The following is a 16557-nucleotide window of genomic DNA, read 5'->3' on the forward strand; positions in this document are numbered from 1 at the left end:
CCGTTGGCACACACGGCTCACCTGAGCTCTGCCATTGGCACACACGGCTCACCTGAGCACTGCTGCTGGCACACCCGGTTCACCTGAGCACAGCCGTTGGCACACACGGCTCACCTGAGCTCTGCCATTGGCACACACAGTTCACCTGAGCTCTGCCACTGGTACACACAGTTCACCTGAGCACCACCGCTGGCACACACGGCTCACCTGAGCTCTGCTGCTGGCACACCGGCTCACCTGAGCACCGCCGCTGGCACACACAGCTCACCTGAGCCCAACTCTCCTATCAAACAATTTCAGCTCATGGATTCCAAGGCCAGAAGGGACCATTATGATCACCTAGTCGGACCTCCTGTGTAACACAGGCCAGAGCTTTTACCCAGTGGTTCCTGCTTCCCAGTGCTTAATTTGTAATGAAAGAGGTGCTAGGGCTCAAGCCATTTTTTAATTTTCATAACTGACGTGGGAAGCCCACAGGTGCCGGGGCTCTGAACTGCCAACCCTAGAGGTGCCGGGGCTCAGCCCTGGCACAAATTAAGCACTGCTGCCTCTAGCCTATTAACTTCTGGATTAATAAGAGCATAGTCCATCCTGGGTATAAGAATCTACACCAAACAAAATCCAATCCTAGCTATTGTTCATGATTTTAGACCCCAGTATGGTCCAGAACCTCATCCAGTGGAAACCACCAGAGATGCACTGATTTAATAGAGTGAGGCTGATTCACACCAGGGGAAGATCAAGCCCAACTTCTTTAATCTATCTGTAAAAGACCACGAATCAAAATACCAAACATCCAAATAAATAATGGGAAAAGAAATTGCAGCCAACAGGGGCATCAGAAAGCTTGTTCCCCAACTCTCGTTTAGCTGCTGGCATATGCTGGGTGCAAGGTTCTTCAGAGGCTGTTGAAAAAGGGGAGACATCCAGGCATGCTGAGAACCCCGAAATGTTCCCAGCTCTCGAGACTCACGTTGTACAGAGGAGAGTAATTGCACAACAACCAGAACACTTGGGACTGAGCAGAAGCCTCCAGAGCTGAAGCATGAGTTGCTACAGCTTGAGCTAGCGTGCCAGGCTCTCACGCTGCAGCTTTGATCGCTTCGTATCCTCTGGGGATCAGCACAGAGGGGGACCTGTAACACGCAGAGTTACAATAGCTCAACTTGCAAGTGATGGAGCAGAAGAAAATCCAGTGGATCTGCCTGAAACAGGGATCCAACTCATTGAGGAGTCAGAGTTGGTCTCCCCACTGGCGTGGCATCCAGAAGGATGCACTGAGAGTTTATATTGGCATGTGAGTAGCATGCATCACTGTTGCTGTCTGCACTTTGAAATGGGCTCCCTCCGCTGCGGAGTTAGACGAGCACATGCACCCTGCTGAAAAGAGGCGTGATTTGTTGTTGAACATGTTTCTCTCCATCAGAAAAGCAACCAGGCGAGAGACAGCCTTGCATCTGCGGCTGGCACACCCTGCAGTCTGGGAAACTGGAAAAGCACATCAGGAAAAAATTACAGGAGCCACCTGCCTCCAATAAAGAACAAATAGCAATTCCCAACAGGGGGTCTCTCGTCCCATTAAAAGCTCTCTAAACAGGCTGTAGCCCTGCACCCGATTAAAACAGGATTTATTCCAAATTCTCTTTGCGGAAGTCTTCTGGCAAATTGTCTCGTTTTCCTTTTCGCTCTTATTTTCAAATACCTTTTCCTGTGGGTGAAAGGAGCCCTGGAGAACAAAGTCCTGTGTCTAGCAATAAGCACGGCACAGACAGTAGCAGTACAGGCTCCCCCCGCCGCTTGGAAGTCTCCGGGGAAGAGAGCAGCTCGGTCTTTCTGCCTATTAAGTGCAACGACTACAAAAAAGGGGAAAGAATTAGTGCCAATGATACCAGTCTGTTAAGAACCCTAGGATGTATAAACAGGGGAGTAGAGAGTAGGGAGGTGATTTTGCGTCTGTATATGGCCTTGGTGAGACCAATACAAGAATACCGCGTCCAATTCTGGTGTCCACATTTTAAAAACAACATTGAAATTTTGGAAAGAGTGCAGAGAAGAGCCATAAAAATGATTTGTGGACTGGAAAAAATGCCTTAGAGTGAGAAACTTACGAAATGCAATCTGATTAGCTTATTAAAAAGATCACGAGGTGACTTGATCACAGTGTGTAAGTGCCTTCATGGGGAGAAAATATGGGGTGCAACAGGCTCTTAGATCCAGGGGAGAAAGGCAGAACAAGAATCAATGGTGATGGTGTCCCTAGCCTCTGTTTGCTAGAAGCTGGGAATAGGTGACAGGGGATGGATCATTTGATGATTACCTGTTCTGTTAATTCACTTTCATTTAATAGAATCATAGAATATCAGGGTTGGAAGGGACCTCAGGAGGTCATCTAGTCCAACTCCCTGCTATAAGCAGGACCAATCCCCAACTAAATCATCCCAGCCAGGGCTTTGTCAAGCTGGGCCTTAAAACCCTCTAAGGAAGAAGATTCCACCACCTTCCTAGGTAACCCATTCCAGTGCTTCACCACCCTCCTAGTGAAAAAGTTTTTCCTAACATCTAATCTAAACCTCCCCCACTACAACTTGAGACCATTACTCCTTGTTCTGTCATCTGGTACCACTGAGAACAATCTAGATCCATCCTCTTTGGAACGCCCTTTCAGGTAGTTGAAAGCAGCGATCAAATCCCCCCCTCACTCTTCTCTTCTGCAGACTAAACAATCCCAGTTCCCTTAGCCTCTCTTCACAAGTCATGTGCTCCAGCCCCCTAATCATTTTTGTTGCCCTCCGCTGGACTCTTTCCAATTTTTCCACATCCTTCTTGTAGTGTGGGGCCCAAAACTGGACACAGTACTCCAGATGAGGCCTCACCAATGCCGAATAGAAGGGAATGTTCACGTCCCTCGATGTGCTGGCAATGCTCCTACTTATACAGCCCAAAATGCCGTTAGCCTTCTTGGCAACAAGAGCACACTGTTGACTCATATCCAGCTTCTCGTCCACTGTAATCCCTAGGTCCTTTTCTGCAGAACTGCTGCCTAGCCGCTTGGTCCCTAGTCTGTAGCAGTTTCCATTTTTTCTCTTGGAGGACCAATGTGACCAGCTTCATTTTCCACTAGTCACTTGTACTCCATTGCCTTGGATCAAATTCAAAGTCTGAAATGAGTTGGGATCTCGCCAGCACACTGTGAACTCAGATGACATAGGGGACTGTCATGGCTTGGTCTTGGCCAAAAACCATTCGAAGTCCCAATCTGCCATAGATCAGTACAGGCACCTGGTCACGGGAACTGTGCAAATTCACCCGGACAACCCCGAGCAGCAGGTAGCAGTGGTTAGACTCGTTTGGAGATGAATAAAATCAGCTGGAATTGACAGCAGCAGGGGATTTCAGAGAGCGCTATTAATCTCTTCTATGGGTACTAAAGATAGAAACTCACTTTTCTCCAGGCAAAGTGCTCAGCCCTCAGCGAGAGAAGCAGCTTTTGTGGACTAAAAGGCCAAGACATGGATCCCAGATGCTCTAGGCAATATCTTTTCTTAATACTAAAGGTTCCAAGGTGTCTTACGAAGGTGTGGATCATTAACCCCACTTTACAGACGGGGAAACTGAGGTACATAGAGATTCATACCAATGCTGCAGCCATTTTATCAGAAGACCCCAAGTTTGGGGATCCCAGCTTGAGACACTGGGGATCTGATATTCAGAGGTGCTGAGTCCCCAAAGCGCCCTCTGAAGTCAACTTGAGCTTGGGTGCTCAGCTTCCCCTGCCCCCCTGGAAATCAGGCCCCTGGTGTCTCATGGAAGCCTTCTCTCTTGGGCATGAAGCAAGCCTTCTTCACAGAGCGGAACCCCAGTGGTAGTAATAGCAGGAGGGTGTATTTCCCCACGTGACCACCAAGAGATGACCGGCACAGAGAGCAGCTGATCCCTGACTTGACCCATTCCCCCCAATGCCACGACTTCCCAAAGCCTGTGGGGCCCTGAATACGCAGCATGTTCCTGGAGGGACTTCTGAACATTTGGGGGTAGGCGATACTGCTGTTCCGGTTCCTCTCACCCACTTTTGAGTGGCACCTGCCCCATTTTCATCCCTCCCATGCTGAAGAGCAGAGGGGTTGAGTGAGAGCTCACTCGCTGCAAAGCACAGTGAGCCTGAAGGCCAACCTTTGATACCAAGGGGATGGGCACCTGAGTCAGGCTGTTTGTCATGGAGTTGAGCACTCTTGGCCATGTGACAAGACAGGGCTCCGGGGGGGTCCTGGCGTCGCTCGTGCTGCTGTAGGTCTGCAGTAACTTCAGAGGAATTCCCCCGCTTGTGACTACAGCAGGACGGCCCAGGGTGTTTACCAAGCCAGCAGCACTGCAATGGAAGCACGCCCTTCAACCAGCTCCAGAGCCAGAGGGCAGCTCAGACTTCATGGCCCAGTCACCCTTAGCCGCTCTGCTCAGGGTCGCGCTGACACGAGGAAATGAAGCTGCAACTCCCAGCCATGGTGTGGTATGACAGAGCCCAGATTTCCCCACACAAACGCTGGAGGCTTACTGAGCCCCACCCTCTGCTCCAGGCAGCTGCGTTTATTAGGCCTTTGAAAGAACAAAGCACAGCTAGGACCTCTCTGCCTGGAGCGACAGGCTAGGTGCCCTGGTAGCAAACACCATCTCAGCCTGGTCAATCCGTCTCCCCATCCCTTCCCGGGTAATCGCAGCCAGGGCTTGTCTTTGTGGCCTCCCGTCTCTCTCCCCAGGAAAGGCAGCAGGTTAGATATTCCCGGCTGGGTTCGTGGGGAGAGTAAGAGAGGCTGCCCACCAGGAAAAGCCATTCTCCTACCGCTGAATCAATCCCTGCAGTACGTTCATGATGCCCCAAGGAGCAGGGGAGGCAGCGTGTCGGGCGAGTCCCTGGTGCTGGCGCATCCTGGAAGATGCAGTCCAGCCTGGGAGTTCAGCCCACAGAGGAGAATGGGGACATGACATAACTAAAGCAAGACGTGAGAAGTAATTCTTCCACTCAGCACTGGTGAGGCCTCAGCTGGAGTTCTGTGTCCAGTTCTGGGCACCACGCTTCGGGAAAGACGTGAGCAAACTGGAGAAAATCCAGAGGAGAGCAACAAAAATGATTAAAGGTCTAGAAAAGATGACAAGGAAAGATTGAAAAAACTGGGTTTGTTTAGTCTGGAGAAGAGAAGACTGAGAGGACACGATAACAGTCTTCAAGTACATAAAAGGATGTTTTAAAGAGGAAAGTGATAAATTGTTCTCCTTAACTATGGAGGACAGGCCAAGACGTAATGGCCTTAAATTGTAGCAAGGGAGATTTAGGTTAGACTTTAGGAAAAGCTTCCTGTGAGGGTACAGTAGTTAAGCACGGGAACAAGTTGCCTAGGGAGATTATGGAAACTCCATCACTGGAAGTTTCTAGGAACAGGTTAGACAAACACCGGTCTGGGACGATCTAGATAATACTTAGTCCTGCCTCAGAGCAGGATCCTGGACTAGATGACCTACCGAAGTCTCTTCCAGTCCTACATTTCTATGATAAACTACAATTCCCATAATGCACTGTGGTAGCATATCCAAATTGAAATATTTCTGGTTGTAGCCCTTCTGGTTTTCAATGAAAAGAAAAAAATTATTTTGTCAAAAATCCCAATTTTCAGTCAAAAACCAGTGTTGATGGACATTTTTCAACCAGCCCTACTCACAGATGCTAAGTGACATTCTGTCCCTGTCATGCTGGGTCAGTCTCCGGAGTGAAAGTCTCAGTGTCCCATTCCCAGCCCCCTCACGCCCCTCCCCCGATATCAAACAAGCCAGCCCTCAACATCACTGCGCTAACACTCACAGCAAAGGAAGCTGCAGTTATCTAAGACAGGGAAGGGACACATGGTGGAGTGATTACATAGGTGCCTGCTTTCAAAATACTCTGCAACCCTTATTACAAACCTGCAGCAGAAATGGGAACAGGTCAGGGAATTCCTCAGTGGGGGGTGTAATTTATAAGCAGAGGCTGAAGCCCCTAATTTATTCCAGATTGAAGCAGGTATATTTTGCTGTGGGTTCATCCCATCGTCACCGGATGATCAGCTGTGTCTTTCCCAAAAGCCCAAGGTGTGCGGAGCAGGAAAGCACGTTGCTGCATCTGGGAAGGTCGTGTTCTCAGCTACAAAACTGCTGATGAGGGGCGTCTGTGAGCGTTAATCAGCCTATAAATGACAGCTTTTTCCTGGTACTCCTCCACATCTGCTCTTAGCTCCCCTCTCCCACAGGTACTTATGTTAAATAACTCCCAGACTAGAAGGGTACTTAAGTTTATGGCAGCGGCTAGCCTCTCTTCTGCCTGCGTGTGCAAGTTTGCCTACTCACACCTGGACAGACACATGCTCTTTGCATGGCGGTAGGGAAGTTTACTGGCTGGTGGGCTGAGATTCTTTGCTGAGGTTTCGGAAAGCTTGTTAGCCTCGTCTGAGGCTGAGCGTGGAGCAAGCTCATGGATCGGGGCACAAGGGGAGCATCAGATCTTCTGTGGGCTAGGTGCCGACATGGGGAAACCGTGAGCATGGTGGCAATTTGTGAGGCTGGTTCTGCGGGACACTTGTGAGCCCCACAAAATTCCTGAATGATCTCCCACAATGTCTGGTTAGTCTCCTACACAAGTCCCATATCCAGCCGTCTGCGAGAGGGTGCGCCTTTCTGTCTTGTGGTCAAGGACTCTTCTGTTTTCCCACCATAGCGAAGAAGTTTTTTCCCACCCAAGGTTTGGGATTCCCAGTATGAGAGCAGCATGCTTTTGAGGTTGAGATAACAGTCCAGTTTTGGGCCCCACACTACAAGAAGGATGTGGAAAAATTGGAAAGAGTCCAGCGGAGGGCAACAAAAATGATTAGGGGGCTGGAGCACATGATTTATGGGGAGAGGCTGAGGGAACTGGGATTATTTAGTCTGCAGAAGAGAAGAGTGAGGGGGGACTACCTGAAAGGGGGTTCCAAAGAGGATGGATCTAGACTGTTCTCAGTGGTAGCAGATGACAGAACAAGGAGCAATGGTCTCAAGTTGCAGTGGGGGAGGTTTAGGTTGGATATTAGGGAAAACTTTTTCACTAGGAGGGTGGTGAAGCACTGGAATGGGTTACCTAGGAAGGTGGTGGAATCTCCTTCCTTAGAGGTTTTTAAGGTCAGGCTTGACAAAGCCCTGGCTGGGATGATTCAGTTGGGGATTGGTCCTGCTTTGAGCAGGGGGTTGGACTAGATGACCTCCTGAGTTCCCTTCCAACCCTGATATTCCATGATTCTATGAAAGGCAGTTGAAGCCAAATAGCATCACGAGTGGTTGAACTGATGACTGTAAGCAGGGCCGGCTCCAGGCACCAGCCGACCAAGCACGTGCTTGGGGCGGCACCTGAGAAAGGGCGGCCAATGTTGGGGTGGCAGGGGGCGCTCGCGGTATTTTTTGTTGTTGTTGTTGTTGTTGGTCGGGGCGGCGGTTGAGGGGTTTTTCGTTTCTTTTTTTTTCCGGCCGGGCAGCGCGGGGGGTGTTTCGGCGGCACGGCGCTGGGAGGGGAGGGGGAAGGGGAGATTCAGCGGTGTGGCCCGGCGCTCTGGGGGTTTGGGCGGGGCGGCGAGGCGCTGGGAGGGGGCGGGGATTTGGCCGGCCCCGCGCTCGGGCGGCGGGGGTTTGGCCGGCCTGGCGCGACGCTCGGGGGGTTTGGGCGGCCCGGCCCGGCCCGGCGCTCGGGGGGCGGGGCGGGGTTTGGCCGGCCCGGCCCGGTGCTCGGAGGGCAGGGCGGGGTTTGGCCGGCCCGGCGAGGTGCTGGGGGGGGCGGGGTTTTGGGCGGTGCGGCGCTCTGGGGGTTTCAGCAGCCCGGCGCAGCACTGGGGGGGTGGGATTCGGCGGCCCGGCCCGGCACTTGGGAGGGGGGTTTGGTGGCTCGGCGCTCCGGGGGTTTGGGCGGCGCAGCGTGGCACTGGGGGGGGGGGGTCAGCGGCGCGGTGCTGGGGGGTGTGTTACGGCGGGGCGGCGCTCTTCTTTTTTGCCTGGGGCAGCAAAAAAGTTAGAGCCGGCCCTGACTGTAAGTGCCTTGGGATGACTACATTTGGTCCTATCCTGTGTGAAAACAAACTGATTATCTGACATTTCTCAAGCTGTTACTAGTATTTCTCCCCAATGTGCCTTTACGTTCCATCTAAGCAGTTGAAGTCAATATTTAATAAAAGTTTGAAAAGTGCATATTTCTATAAGGCTTCAGCAAACGCTTTTTCTTCTGAGATCTAAGCAATTGCTAAGCTTTCCCTAAGCACCAAATGTTGATGATACTTTATCGCTGGCTACAAAACACGTGTATAATGTAGCACTCCATTTTACTTCCCATAAGCAAGCCTGTAACTATAGCATGTACATAGAGGGGTTCTGAGCTACTTGGCAATTACACTTTAACTTACTAATCAACACCAACCAATAAACTGCCAACTAATTTGCAGATGTAAGTTTCCATTTAGAAGACAAATAACATGTAAGCCCCCAGTTAATGTAAGGGATGCTTCCCAGTATGAAATTACAAGGCATCCGTTTGCCATATAATTACAGATTGTAGAGTGTTTACTGTTTCTCAGTGCCTGTGAAATAAATGTATTCCATCTGGAGTGGAGCAGTCATTGGAAGCAGTATCATTTTCCTAGACTGTTCAATATACTGTAAATTATGTCTTTACATTCCAATTGCACAGTAAAAAGAATCTAGAAAGTACCAAGTAGGTTTAGAATTATTACAAAGCCACTGATCATTTCATCTCTCACACACACACAGTGCTGAGATCAGAACTGTTGTACGTCACCTCCCAAACCCAGAGTGGTTAGGAAAGTTTTTGGTCAAAGTTTCTTTCCAACAAAAAAAGGCTTTTTGACAAAAAACGAAAAGTTTTGAAGAAACTTTGGTAGAAATTTTCCAGTTTTTTTTTTTAAATGAAAAACCAGAAACTTTTTGGTACACATTTTCATTAAAATATGTGAGGTTTCCGTTTGCAAAACCAGAACATTTTTACACAAAACAGTTTTCAGAAAATGAAAACGTCGTGGTTTTTCATTGAAACACTGAAAAAAAATTGTGGAAAATTTAGAAAGAAAAACAATTTCAAAAATTCATATGACAAATAATTAGCATTTTTTAAATCAGCTCGATTCAAAACACTGGTTGCTACCATTTGAGCTAAAGGAGATCTCCTTTATGTGGCAGCAATAGTAGGTCTTTTATCCAGATCGTCTTGGCCTGGCCACTAGAGAGTGGCATTGCTCATTCTCACACACACATAAATACAAACAGCCTATAAATGTATAGTGAATGTCGACAGCTTACAGTACAACGAGGCTGCTGAGGTTCTGGAAGGCGTAGTCAGGAATGTGCCAGATCAGGTTGAGAGCCAGCGTCATGGCCTGCAGGGCTGGAAGGTTGTTGAGAGCTTGGACAGGGATCTCTGTCAGGGCATTATCATCCAGCCACAAGTGACGTAAGGAGGGCAGTCCCTCAAAGCTCTTCTTGGGCACCACGGAAATCAGGTTTGCATCCAGGCGTCTGGGGGAAAGAAACAGTGCAGATGAGTAAGAGGTTCACCAAGCGTTGCATGATGTGCCTCTATTGTTAGTTAAGTGGGTTTCTTGCTGCTGACTCATGAGAAATTGACAGCCCTGGAGATGGAGATGGTCTGTAAAAAGCAATTAAAGCAAGGGGAAGCCACAGTGCAATGTTCCAAGCCCTGCCCAGGACAGGTGCTGCAACCGTGACCTAGCAGCACCTCTTATGGGACCTTGAGGGTAGTTCATTTGTGTAGCCCATTCAAACCTTTGCCCCTCCCATGGTTGCCAACTGCCAGTTCTGATGGTGTTTCTAACAATGTAAATGGACTAAGACCCATCATCTTATTTCATATAGACTCGCCGAACAGCCGCCAGCCAGGAATGACTGAATTCCTAGAGTCCTGGATTAGATATGAATGCCTGACCCAGAAACCAAAGACAAAGAGGGAGGAAGCATCAACGGTGAGCATCCATCAGACCATATCTCAGAAGATGCTCTCTGGGTCACAGGAGTTCAGGTCTTAGTCCAACTACTTTTTACAGTCATGAAAATCCAATGACTGGAGCTGGTCAGAACCTGGAAATTCTGTTCCATGAGAAATTCTGCCTTTGAAATTTGATTTTGTTCCAAATTTCCCCAGGAACAAAAATTCTGAAAGATTTCCATTCAGAATAATTCAAAGATTTTGTTTCAATAATGTCAAACTGTTTCATTTCAATAAGGTGCAAACATTTCGTTTTGATAATGTCAAAACATCATAATATAAAATGTGGAACATATGTATTATACTGAATATTATCTGTAACTATAATATAATATTAAAATTAATTTTTAATTGGATATTAAAGTCAAAACGAAATGACTCAAAATGATAAAGTCAAACCAAACCTTGTTGAAAAGTGAGAAGATCGAAATGATTTGTTTCAACTTTTTCCTGTCAAAAATTTTGTTGAAATTGACATGTTCCTGTGACATGTTTAAATTCTGACAAAATCGTGTTTTCCGATAGAAAACTGTTCCGTCAAAATTCTTCCGACAAACTCTACCAACAGCAAAAATCTACCAAAAATCAGTGATATCCTCCAAGTTCACCTTAGCTGTAATGAGATTCACTCTTTTACCCATAAGAAATAAGCAGGATAGTTTAATGTGTCTTGCTGCCTAGGAACCGATATGATAAATGACTATGGACAAATTTCTGCCCTAGTTTATACCCTGTTAACACAGTTACATGGAGTATAATTCAGGGCAAAGTTTGGCACATTGTTTTTTCTTCAAGACATCAGGACACCAAAATTTACTGAAACACACGTTGTGTTTAAGAAAACCTGGTCAAAATTTTTCATCAAAACATTTTTGGACAATTACTAGCTTTTTAATCAGAACAAAATTTTTTGTGGCAATTTTGGTTTTGTTGAAAATTTCTGTTTTTGGGGGGGGGGTGGGGAGGAGGGGCTAAACAATGGAAACGAAGAACTGTCATTTTTTTTGGTACAGTGTTTTCATTTTCAGTAAGAGAAATATCATTGCTTGGTTTTTTTTGGAAACCAGATCTCTTTTACCCCTTACCATACCGCTTTATTGAAACGGTTTTCAAAAGCTAATCTTTTTCACATTACATTTTCATAGAAAAAGAAATTTCACAGCGAGTTTAAAAAGACTATACATTTTTTAAAATTTCCAGGGAAAAAGAATTTACATTTTTTGCCCCCTTCTAGCTTTAAGCCTTAAGAAAGGAAGAAGCTGAGACAGAGGGTGGACTATCCCTCAGAACATACGGGGAAGTACCCTGAGAGGAGGATGGTGTTGTGGTTAAAGAAATGAGCTGAGTCTCAGAAGATCTGGCTCCAAATTCCACCTCTGTCACAGACTTCCTGTGTGACTTGGGGCAGTGCCTTTGTAGAAGGAGGATGATAATCCTGATTTGACTATGTAGTTTGTAAACTCCGCGGGCCAGGGACAGCCTCTTACAGTGTGTAGACAGCTGCTAGGATTCTGATTCCTATTGGAGTCTCTACTACTAATTTAATCGGAATGGTCCTTGTGTACGTGAGCCTTGGCTGGCAGAGTTAAGCCCAGTTCTACACACGATAACACGGTGCGTGGGGATTTCACCATCCTTTGCCTTTCGGTGGTACTGAGGGGAAACACTGATTGGCTGCTAGCTAGGGATGGTGGTGAGACAGCTGCAGACGCTACCCTGCCAGGGCTGGCTCTAGCGTTTTTGCCGCCCCAAGCAGCAAAAACAAAACAAAACAAAAAAAGCCGCGATCACAAGCAGCGGCAGCTCTACCGCCGCTTCATTCTACGGCGGCAGGTCCTTCGCTCTGAGAGGGAGTGACGGCCCCGCTGCCGAATTGCCACCAAACGGCCGGAGGTGCCGCCCTCCTCTTAGTTGGCCGCCCCAGGCACCTGCTTGCTACGCTGGTGCCTGGAGCCGGCCCTGTACCCTGCTGTGGGTGGAAGACAGGCACTAAATCGATACAGACAGAGTTAGCAAATGGGCCTACATTTCTGTCTTGATTAAGGAGAAGTAAGGCAGATCAGTCACGCAGCATAACCAGAGCCATCTATCCCCCAAGCTGTTCATAGTAGCAGAGCGCTTGCGTCTCAGAGCTTGGGGTCAGGTCAGCTGTCCTTTACTCCCCTGCACAGGGGCTGTGAGAGGATGTGTCTACACTGCAACTGGAAGTGTGACTGCAGCATGTCTTGAATCTAGCCAGCTCGGGTAACAACAGCAGCGGCGCTGTGGCAGCACCGGTTCGCCACGTGAGCGCTCAGGTGGCCCGCCCACGCTGAAGCCCAAACTGCTGCAGATTCACTAGCTAGATTACAACTAGCTCAGGTATGTCTGCAGTGCTGCAATCAGACCTCTGTCTGCAGTGTAGATGTACCGTTGGCCCTGTTATACCAATATTAATACAGACCAGGTCTGACCTTAAACCCTTAAACCTCTCTGTCGTATCCACCCATATAGCCCCCAATGCCATAGGATCTGAGAAGCTCACAATCTTTGCTGTATTTGTCCTCCCAACACGGCTGGGAGGTAGGGCAGTGCTATTATCCCCATCGTATGGGGGAAACTGAGGCACAGTACCATTTTTAGGCACCACTGTGCTCCACAAAACTCCCGCTGGCGACCACCTAACCCCGTAGACACCTAAAACTGCTCGGTGCTTATGTTTTTGGAGTAAAAGTAGCTTTGGTGCCTATGTTGCTGCCTCTGAGCATGGCAGTGCACCTCAGTCTAGGTGCTGGGGCGCCTATCTCCCACCTAAGCCCCAGGGCAGTTCCCAAACCGGGGAAGACAAGAGCTTGGATGCCTAGGTCACGTGTGGGGCTCAATCCAGTAGGTGTGTTCAGAGGCCGCCCCAACTCCACACCAAACAGGAGGGGGAGGAGGACCCCCTCCCTGATAACACTGGGCTGAAGATTATGGCATGCACCCTGGACCTGGGTGACTCCCAGTTCAAGTCCCTCTCTGCCAGAGGAGGGGGAAAGCGTTTGAACAGGGATCAGCCACCTCCCAGGTGAGAGTGCCCTAAACCCTGCACTGAAGGTTATCAGGGTGGTCCTCCTCTTCTCCCCTACAGCTATTCTGCGTGGAGGCCTCCAAGCACCGATAGCAGATCGACCACCTGAATGCCTATCTTCCCCCAGTGTGTGAACCACAAGAAGCGCCAGGTGCCTCCCTGCAGCCCGGACTTCGGCGCCAAGCTCAGAGCAGGGGAGGGCTTAGCACTCTCACTGGCATCTCCCATTGGCTAGCTCCCACTCCACCTCACATGTTTACTACATTCTAAGGTGCCTGCTTCTCCACCTTCATTCTATAGAGAGCCCTGGCACCTAACTTGGTTTTGTGGATCTTTATATTGTTCCTGTGGTTTTCGTCACAACACCTAAGTCTTTTTTTGTGGATCCAGGCTTGAGAGACTAAGTGACTCACCCAAGGTCACCCAGAAAGGCTGTGACACAGCAAGAGCTTGACCGGGGGTCTCTCTCTCTCTCAACTCCCAGGCGAGTGCCGTAAGCACTAGGACATCCTAATGTTCACGCTGAACTGCTGCAAGTTTCTCACGTAGACAAGCCCACAGAGACTTGGACGGCTTCAGAAACCCGCCCTAACAAACGGATGTTTGCACAGTACATGAAAGCCTATCAGCGCCCCAGCTGAGCAGGCCAGGGGGACGCTCCATTAGCTCAGCTGGCAGGGTTGCTGTCTGTCTGCCCCAGTTCATATCTCGCTGCAGGATACAGGCAGATTTAACAACAGTGTGTAAATCTGCCGGGAGTGTCTCACAGACAGAATGCAGAGTCACAGACTTTTTAGGAGCATGGAGAACATTAAACTGCCTCTGATCTATGGAAAATGAGAACGCCACTAAAATACCATGAGCAGCGTCGTGCTGGGGCCCTGCCCGCTCTATCCTAACCCAAAACCAGGGGGGGCCTTCTGCGTTTTCTCTTGCAAGGCTGGCATTGCCCCGGCAGATGGGCTGAAAGGAAGGCGGCAGTGCCCAAGGAGAACTCTGTACTGCTGCCCTTATGATGTTTGAGGATCCGGGAATGGCACAGGCAGGGCATGGAAGAGGCAGCCTTCTTGCTCCCATCTGAGACTGCACTTCCTGGCAAGGAGCTAGGTCAGGTGATGAAGCTGTCTCTTTGCAACTGCGTACATATCTGCTTCAGCTTGCGCGGAGCTGATCTCACCAGAAATGTCTGATTGGTGCCTCAAAGGCAATTGTCTCTCTTCCTATCTGAGTTTATCTTTAAAGGCTCGGTTGAGTTACCCACTCTCCCATAATAGGAAAAAAGTTCCCTGTGGTAAGAAAAGAAGGAGGTGATGTCACTGCAGCGAAACCTTTCTGATAACTTAGTAATGTCTACGGCCCAAAGCCTCGGTGCTTTGCTCAGGCAGAGCTCCCGGATGCTTTGCGTGAGTCAGGACCTGGCCTGTTGGCTTCAGTGGGAGCTTTGAAATGAGAACTACTTAGCAAATAATGAATGAGGACCCTGGCCCATGGGTCGAGGCAGATTAAGACACCCAGCTCAGAGGCCCTCCACTCCAGCTTGGGTTCCAATCCAGGCGCATGCGTTTGCAAACCAGCTCCTGACGGTGGTGCGCATGCAAACACCCAGTCCTTTCTGGATAGCTGCAAACACTGAAGCTCCAACCGGCCAGCCAAGTGTGAGGCCAAGTCACATGGTCATGTTCTTCCTCTTGATTGGCTTAGGATACCGTACACACCTGTCTGAGTATTAAAGGCAAGTATTAGACTTCAAGGGCCCCCAGCAGAATGGGTTGGAGGAGGGCTCACTGGTCAGGGCGCTAACCTGGGACTTGGGAGACCCAGGTCCGATTCCCTGTCCCACCACAGACATTCTGGGAGCTCCTGATGCCTGCGTTGTGCAGTAATCGCGGTGGAGTGAAATTGGGCGTATTTTGGGGAAAGAGGAAAAACTGTCTTGCAGGCTTGTCCCAGAATTCTCCAGAGGCTCAGCTCAGTCTCTGCCACAGCAGTTTTGCCAGCCCACAAATCAGACCTGCAAGAGGCCCCTAGTCCTGCTTCCAGTTTCCAATCAGCTCTTGCAAACTTCCGGGCAAGGCCTGCGAGCCCCAGACACAAACACATTCTCTGCCCATTGGCTGCTGAACAGGACCCAATGGAAAAGATTGTCGGGTTCTGTTTGAACTGCAATCAGCGCTGCTCTTGGCACAGATGGCTCAGGGAAATCCTCCGCGGAAGGATGCTCAGGCAGTGAAATCAACCCCGGGCTTAAACTCCACACTCGGTGCCCTTGGTGGAAACAAAAGGGCTTTGTTATCCCAGCCATATCCACCTCCAAAACCCCTCCAGTCGGAATTGTGTAACCACGACACAAGTTGGAATGGCGGCGCAGCGAAAAGACTGCTGACACGGAGCCCTGCAATCAAGTCCTTCCCCTGGGGATCTTTGGCTTCACACCTGCTGCTCAGCACAGCAAACAGCCCGGCACAGGGAGATGCTCCCTTGTAAAAGCCTCAGGAGACAGCTAGACACCGGGAGGAGTGACTCAGGAGAGGGATCAAAGAAGTGCATGGATCCCCGAATTTCTGCAGGGAACTGCAGCATTTGTCAAACACCCGAGTTTGTCGGACAAGGAGAGAGGAACGTTTCCCTGTGATAGGAAGGAATGTGAGCTACTGACAAATGCCCAGGCTGGGTGTGGCAATATTTGACCATCGTTAACCTGTTGTGTTGTTGGGGTGGGAGTGGGGGAGCAGAGGCTTGTAGTGCTCATGAAATGTGCTGAACTGAAAGCCCATAACACTGACACCCTCCAACGCCTTGTCTCCACTAGGAGAAGGGTGTGTTCACAATGTGTTAAAATCCTATTGCAGACAAGGCAAGTTGTTGTTTTAACACATTAGCAGGTCGAGGTAAACCCTAGGCTCCCCAGCTAATGTGTTAAAATGACAATGTGCCCTGTCTACATTAGGATTTTAACACACTAGTGCACACGTGTTAGCCTGTAAGCTTGTTGGGGCTGAGTCCATCTCTGTTCAGTGGTTGTACAGCGCCTAGCACAATGGGGTCGTGTGCCATGACCGGCTTCCTAGGTGCTACAATAATAAACACCTCGGAGAATCAGGCGTAAATGTGCAAGCACAGACTCAAGGGCGGAGTGCCTTCAGCCAGGGGAAACAGGCAGACTCTCGACTCTGGTCCTTTCCCATGGGCTGGTACAGGAGCTTAGGCCAGTTCTGCCTCCAGGAACCCACCTCAGAGAGGGCTGAAGTTGGAATTAAGGTTCTGGAACTACTAAAGCCTAGGGGTCAGCTGGATGTGAGTGCTGGCTTTCGCCCTGACAAAGTGACTCAGGTTGATGCTCTTTGGGACAGGGGGTGTCTCTTTGTTCTGTGTCTGTACAGCGTCCGGCGCCATGGGGACCTGGCCCGTGGCTGGGGCTGCTAGGTGCTACCGTAATACACCTACTATATAATGT

General features: G+C 49.3%; 1 protein-coding gene across 1 annotated transcript in view; it reads right to left on the minus strand.

The window, feature by feature from the left end:
- LGR6 (leucine rich repeat containing G protein-coupled receptor 6) overlaps positions 1-16557 on the minus strand; it is a 154054-nt gene that overhangs the window by 11551 nt on the left and 125946 nt on the right. Inside the window, exon 5 of the mRNA XM_026654358.1 lies at positions 9352-9567. Coding sequence (XP_026510143.1) covers positions 9352-9567 — 216 coding nt within the window. The remainder of the gene's footprint in view (positions 1-9351; positions 9568-16557) is intronic.

The sequence above is a fragment of the Terrapene carolina genome, unplaced genomic scaffold (genome assembly GCF_002925995.2).
Source record: "Terrapene carolina triunguis isolate 2854851 unplaced genomic scaffold, T_m_triunguis-2.0 Scaffold191, whole genome shotgun sequence".
NCBI lineage: Eukaryota > Metazoa > Chordata > Testudines > Emydidae > Terrapene > Terrapene triunguis.